The 6,437-nt window shown below is 48.0% G+C and overlaps 1 protein-coding gene across 1 annotated transcript in view; it reads left to right on the plus strand.

Annotated features, from left to right (window-relative positions):
- Positions 1–1,539: 1,539 nt before the first annotated feature.
- Positions 1,540–6,437, plus strand: part of LOC122543814 (rho-related BTB domain-containing protein 1) — a 29,153-nt gene continuing 24,255 nt past the window's right edge. The window contains exon 1 of the mRNA XM_043683009.1: positions 1,540–1,686. Coding sequence (XP_043538944.1) covers positions 1,629–1,686 — 58 coding nt within the window. The 5' untranslated portion in view covers positions 1,540–1,628. The remainder of the gene's footprint in view (positions 1,687–6,437) is intronic.

Below are 6,437 nucleotides of genomic sequence, written 5' to 3' on the forward strand. Positions count from 1 at the left end.
AGCTATCCGCACTCTCACTAGGTATTTGCTCCTCAATCTCCGGCTGAGTATTGTACGATGCTGGAGAAAGTGATGGCTGCAGATTCAATAAAGTATAGCACTGGAAAACGTACAGTAGGTCAGGCAGCATCTGAGGAGAAGGAGAGATCACCTGATGAAGGTCCTAATCTGAAACAGGGTCTCTCCTGCTCCTCGGATGCTGCTTATCTCAGCTCGACCCAGATAGAGTCAGTGAACAAACCCTCAGGAATATCGTCTCTAAGTACTGCTGAGATCAAAAATGTCACTCTCTCTAACTTCTGTACTAGCCTTATCCTTCTGTCTTGTCTCACTATTGTTTAGAGTTCCATCCCGAATAGCTCTAGCTAATTTCCCCACCACAATATCGGTCCCCCCCTCCAGTTCAGGTACAACCTGTCCCTTTGCCCCAGAAGAAATCAGGCAGCATCCGAGGAGCAGGGGAATCAACATTTTGGGCAGAAATCCTTCATCAGGAATCATGCCCAAAACGTCGATTCTCCTGCTCCTCGGATGCTGCCTGACCTGCTGTCACACACGCTCTTGACTCTGATCTCCAGCGTCTGCACTCCTCACTCTCTCCCAGAAGAGATTCCAATGATGCAAAAGTGTGAATCCCTGTCCATGTCACCAGCTCCTCGGTACTGTTCCTACTCTCACTAGCAGGTGGCTCGACAGTAATCCAGGGTTTTGTACCGTCAAGGTCCTGATTTTTTAACCTCCTGCCTAATTCCTTATATTCACTTTTCAGCACCTCATCCCTTTCTCCTCCTGTGTCATTGGTACCAATATACTGGCTGCAACGCTCTGAGACATCCTTGATCCTGGTCCAAGGGAGGTGACACACTCACTCACAGCTGCTGAAATGCTTGTCTGTGCCCCTGACAAGAGAGTCCCCTATCACTATCGTTCACTTGGACTTTGCCAAATTCTGTTTTATAGCAGAGCCAGTTGTGGAGCCAAAGGTCTATTTTCCCCTGAGAAGCTGTCCTCCCCAACTCACCCAACAGTATCCAAACCAGTACAGCTGTTAGAGAGGAGACTGGAGAGGTTATCCTCAGGCAGCACCTGCCAAACCCACAGCCACTTCCATCTAGAAAGAAAATGGGAATACTACCCCCCTCCAAGCCCCTCACCATCCTGACTTGAAAATATATTGCCGTTCTTTCACTATCACTGGGTCATAATCCTGGAATTCCCTCCCACAGGATATTGTGGGTCAACTCAGAGCACATGCACTGCAGGTAGACCCACAGTGCCTTGAGGGAGGGTAATCCAGGTGATCAGGTGACAGTGAATGAATGGAGATATATTTCCAAATCAGGATGGTGAGGGGGTTTGGGGTGGTGAGGTGGTGGGGGAGAGTCTGTGTCTCACCAGCTCTACCTGAGTTAGGAGTGGATGACTGTGTGAAGGAGGTGTGACTGTTGTGGTGTATGCTGTCATACTGCTGTTTGTTATGGGGCAGAGTGTCTTTGTTGCCAGGGATAATGATGATTGCTTATCTACTGTCTCAGGTCCCTGTTCCTGATTGCAGCAGTAGCTGCCTGCGAGCAGTTCTGGATTTCCTATACACTGGCCAGCTGGGATTGAATCACCACGTGGATACAATGGAACTGATAGCATTTGCAGACCGTCTGTGTTTGTGTGGCCTTGTCGCATTGACAGGTAAATACTGAGTCATTCTGTTACACTCTGTCCCAGTGAAAACGGACTCTTCCTCATCACACCCTCTCTGCACAGGTCAGCATTAACAGCCAGTCCCTTCAGCCCATCTATACTAGTCCCAGTTTCTAGCACAAGGCCCATTCCTTGGAATGTGATGACATTTCAAATACTTGTCCACAGATTGTGAGGTAACCATTCCATTCCCCGCCCCCCGGGGAAATGCACAACAAAAACATGGAGGCTGTTTAAGGAGCCCTTGTTGGGAATGTTGGATAACTTTGTCCCACTGAGTCAGGCAAGGAATGGTAAGGTGAAGGAGCCTTGGATGACAGGAGCAGAGGAGCTTCTCATCAAGAGGAAGAAGGAAGCTTTCTTAAGGCTGAGGAAGCAAGGATCTGGCACAGCTTTAGGGTAGCTAGGAAAGAACTCAAAACTGGGCTGAGGAGAGTTAGGAGGGGGCATGAGAAAGCCTTGGTGGGAAGGATTAGGGAAAACCCAAAGGCGTTCTACGTGTATGTGAGGAATAAGAGAATGATCAGAGAGAGTGTTGGGCTGATCAGGGATAGTGGAGAGAACCTGTGCCTGGAGTCTGAAGAGGTAGGGGAGGCCCTAAATGAGATTTTAGCTTCAGTATTCACTAGAGAGAGAGACCTTGTTGATAGTGAGAACACTGTGGACTGGGTTAATGGGCTTGAAAAGATCGATATTGAGGAAGTGGATGTGCTGGAAATTCTGGGAAGCATCAAGATAGATACGTCCCCAGGGCCAGACCAGAGATATCCAAGGTTACTGCGGGAAGCGAGGAATGAGATTGCTGGGCCTCTGGCGATGATCTTTGCATCCTCACTCTCCACGGGAGTAGTACCAGATGATTAGAGGGAGGTGAATGTTGTTCCTCTGTTCAAGAAAGGGAATAGGGAATTCCCTGGGAATTACAGACCAGTCAGTCTTACTTCTGTGGTCAGCAAAGTACTAGAAAGGATTCTGAGAGATAGGATTTATGACTATTCAGAAAAACATAGTTTGATTAAAGATAGCCAGCATGGCTTTGTGAGAGGCAGGTCATGCCTCACAAGCCTTATTAAGTTCTTTGAGGACGTGACGATACAAGTTGCCAAAGGTTGAGCAGTGGATGTGGTGTATATGAATTTCAGTAAAGCATGTGAGCCCATGGTAAATCCATTCAGAAAGTTAGGAGGCGTGGGATACAGGGAAATCTGGCTGTCTGGCCGAAAGAAGACAGCAAGTGGTAGTGGATGGAAAGTATTCCACTTGGAGGTCAGTGTTGAGTGGGGTCCCGCAGGGCTCTGTTCTTTGTAGTTTTTATAAATGACTTGGATGAAGAAATGTAAAGATGGGTTAGTAAATTTGCCGATGACACAAAGGTCGGTGGTGTTGTAGATAGTGTCGAGGGTAGTTGCAGGCTACAACAAGACATTGACAGGATTCAGAGCTGGGCTGAGAAGTGGCAGATGGAGTTCAACCTGGATAAACGCAAAGTGATTCATTTTGGAAAGTCGAATTTGAATGCAGATTACAGGGTTAAAGACACGATTCTTGGCAGTGTGGAGGAACAGAGGGATCTTGGGGTCCACGTCCATAGATCCCTCAAAGTTGCCACCCAAGTTGACAGGGTTGTTAAGAAGGCATATGGTATTTTGGCTTTCATTAGCAGGGGGATTGAGTTTAGGAGCCGCCAGGTTATGTTATAGCTCTATGGAGCCCTGGTTAGACCACACTTGGAATATTGTGTTCAGTTCTGGTCACCTCATTATAGGAGGGATCTGGAAGGTTTAGAGAAGGTGCAGAGGAGACTTCCCAGGATGCTGCCTGGATTGGAGGGTGTGTCTTATGAAGAAAGGTTGAGGGATCTATTTCCCATTGGAGAGAAGGAAGAGAGGTGATTTGGTAGAGGTGTACAAAGGTAATGAGAGGCATCGATAGAGTAGATAGTCAGAGACTGTTACCCAGGGTGGAAATGGCTGTCACAAGGGGTCATAATTTTAAGGTGATTGGAGAACGGTATCGAGGAGATGTCAGAGGTTGGTTCTTTACACAGAGAGTCGTGGGTGCATGGGATGCACTGCCAGTGGTGGTATTATTGTCAGAGACATTAGGGACATTTAAGCAACTATTGGACAAGCCCATGGATGATAGTAAATTGAGGAGCGAGGCCATATTTACCTTAACCCTCTGTCACCTCATCTCTTCTGCTATTGGGGGTCAATAGAAAACACTCAATAAAGTGACTGCTCCTGCTCCTGCTCCTGCTCCTTTCCTGTTTCTGACCCACCCAGACTGACTCAGTCGGCAAACCCTCCTCAACAACCTGCCATTCTGCAGTTGTGATGCACTCTCTAATTAACAATGCTACCCCACCCCCTCCTCTTTTACCCCCTCCCGCACCTCTCTGTTCTTTTTAAAAGACCTAAACCCTGGAATATCCAGCAACCATTCCTGCCCCTGAGAAACCCATGTCTCTGTTATGGCCACAATATCATTGTCTCAAGTATTGATCCATGTTCTACATTCATCACTCTTATTTCTGATACTCCTTGCATTGAAACAGACTCACTTTAACCCATCCCTTTGCTCTATCAACTGTGTATCCTTCCTGACAGACTCTCTGCATTCTATTTCTACCATTCAACAACTATCCTCTCTGATCTGTAGCTTTGATTCCCGTCCCCCTGCCAACCTAGTTTAAACCCTCCTGAAGTGCTCTCACAAATCTCCCAGCCAGGACATCGGTGCCCCTCCAGTTCAGGTGCAACCCGCCCTTCCTGTCTGGGACTCACCTTCCCCAGAAGGTATCCCAATGGTCTACGTGTCTGAAGCCCTCCCTCCTGCACCAGCCCTGTAGCCATGTGTTTAGCTGCACTCGCTCCCTGTTCCTCGCCTCACTAACACATGGTATTGGTAGTAATCCTGAGATTACTACTCTGCTCATCCTGCTTTTTAGCTTCCAACCTTACTCCCTGAAATCACATTTTAGATCCTCATCCCTTTCCTAGCTATGTCATTGGTACCAGTGTGCACTACGACTTCTGGCTGCTCACCCTCCTCCTTCAGGATCTTGTAGTTTCGATCAGAGACATCCCAGACCCTGGCACCTGGGAGGTAACATACCTTCCAGGAGTCCTGTTCGTGACAACAGCCCTCCTGTCCATTCCTCAAACTAGTGCTTCTACCACGAGCGATTTTCTATTCTCCCCCCCTTCCCTTCTGAGCCACAGAGTCAGGCTCAGTTCCAGAGACCTGGCCACTATAGCTTTCCCCTGGTAGGTCTTCTCCCGGATCAGTATCCAAAACGGTATACTTATTGTTGAGGAGAATGGCCACAGGGGATCCCTGCACTGCCTGCCGGTTCCCTTTCCATCCCCTGACTGTAACCCATCTGCCTTTTTCTTGTACCTGAGGAGTGACTACCTCCCTGTAACTCCTCTCAATAACCCCGTCTGCCTCCCGAATGATCCGCAGTTCATCCAGCTCTAGCTCCAGTTCCTTAACGCGGTTTTCGAGGAGCTGGCGTTGGGTGCACTTCCCGCAGATGCAGTCAGCAGGGATACTAATGGTGACTCTTACCTCCCACATTCTGCAGGAGGAACATTCCACCATTCCCACTATTCTAAAGAGACTGTTGAAAAGAAATGTTAATAACAGAACCTTTGTTTTGGTTCGAGGATGAGGATGGGTGGGAGACACTACCCGAGTTGTGTTTCGGGTAACGCAACCACCCAAGTATATAAGCTCACTTCCCCAGCACTCCCGTGTCTACTCCTGCTCAGCGTGTACACTGCCTATTCACGAGGTCAGTTTTTAAATCAGTGATTTACCATCCCATCAGCCCCTTGGTCCTCACTCCCACTGCTGTTGAGAAAAGTGACGAGTATATGGAATGAGCTGCCAGAGGAAACATTGAAAAGGCATCTGGATGGCTGAAGAGGAAGGATTTAAAGAGATTCGGGACACATGTTGGCAAATGGGACGACGTCAGATTAGGATGTCCCTGTGTCTTGTATACCTCAATGAGGTCCCCTCTCTTCCTTCTTTTTTCCAATGAAAGAAGTCCGAGCTCAGTCAACCTCTCTTCCTAAGATAAGCCCTCCAGTCCAGGCAGCATCCTGGTAAACCTCCTCTGAACCCTCTCCAAAGCATCCACATCTTTCCTATAATAGGGCGACCAGAACTGGACGCAGTATTCCAAGTGCGGTCGAACCAAAGTTTTATAGAGCTGCAACAAGATCTCACGACTCTTAAACTCAACCCCCCTGTTAATGAAAGCCAAAACACCATATGCTTTCTTAACAACCCTGTCCACTTGGGCAGCCATTTTAAGGGATTTATGTACCTGTACCCCAAGATCTCTCTGTTCCTCCACACTGCCAAGAATCCTATCCTTAATCCTGTACTCAGCTTTCAAATTCGACCTTCCAAAATGCATCACTTCGCATTTATCCAGGTTGAACTCCATCTGCCAACTCTCCGCCCATCTCTGCATCCTGTCAATGTCCCGCTGCAGCCTACAAAAGCCCTCTATACTGTCAACGATACCTCCAACCTTTGTGTCGTCTGCAGACTTGCTGACCCATCCTTCAATCCCCTCATCTAAGTCATTAACAAAAATTACAAACAATAGAGGCCCAAGGACAGAGCCCTGTGGAACACCACTCACCACTGACTTCCAGGCAGAATATTTTCCTTCTACTACCACTCCCTGTCTTCTGTTGGCCAGCCAATTCTGTATCCAG

Source organism: Chiloscyllium plagiosum, chromosome 1 (assembly GCF_004010195.1).
Source record: "Chiloscyllium plagiosum isolate BGI_BamShark_2017 chromosome 1, ASM401019v2, whole genome shotgun sequence".
Lineage (NCBI taxonomy): Eukaryota > Metazoa > Chordata > Chondrichthyes > Orectolobiformes > Hemiscylliidae > Chiloscyllium > Chiloscyllium plagiosum.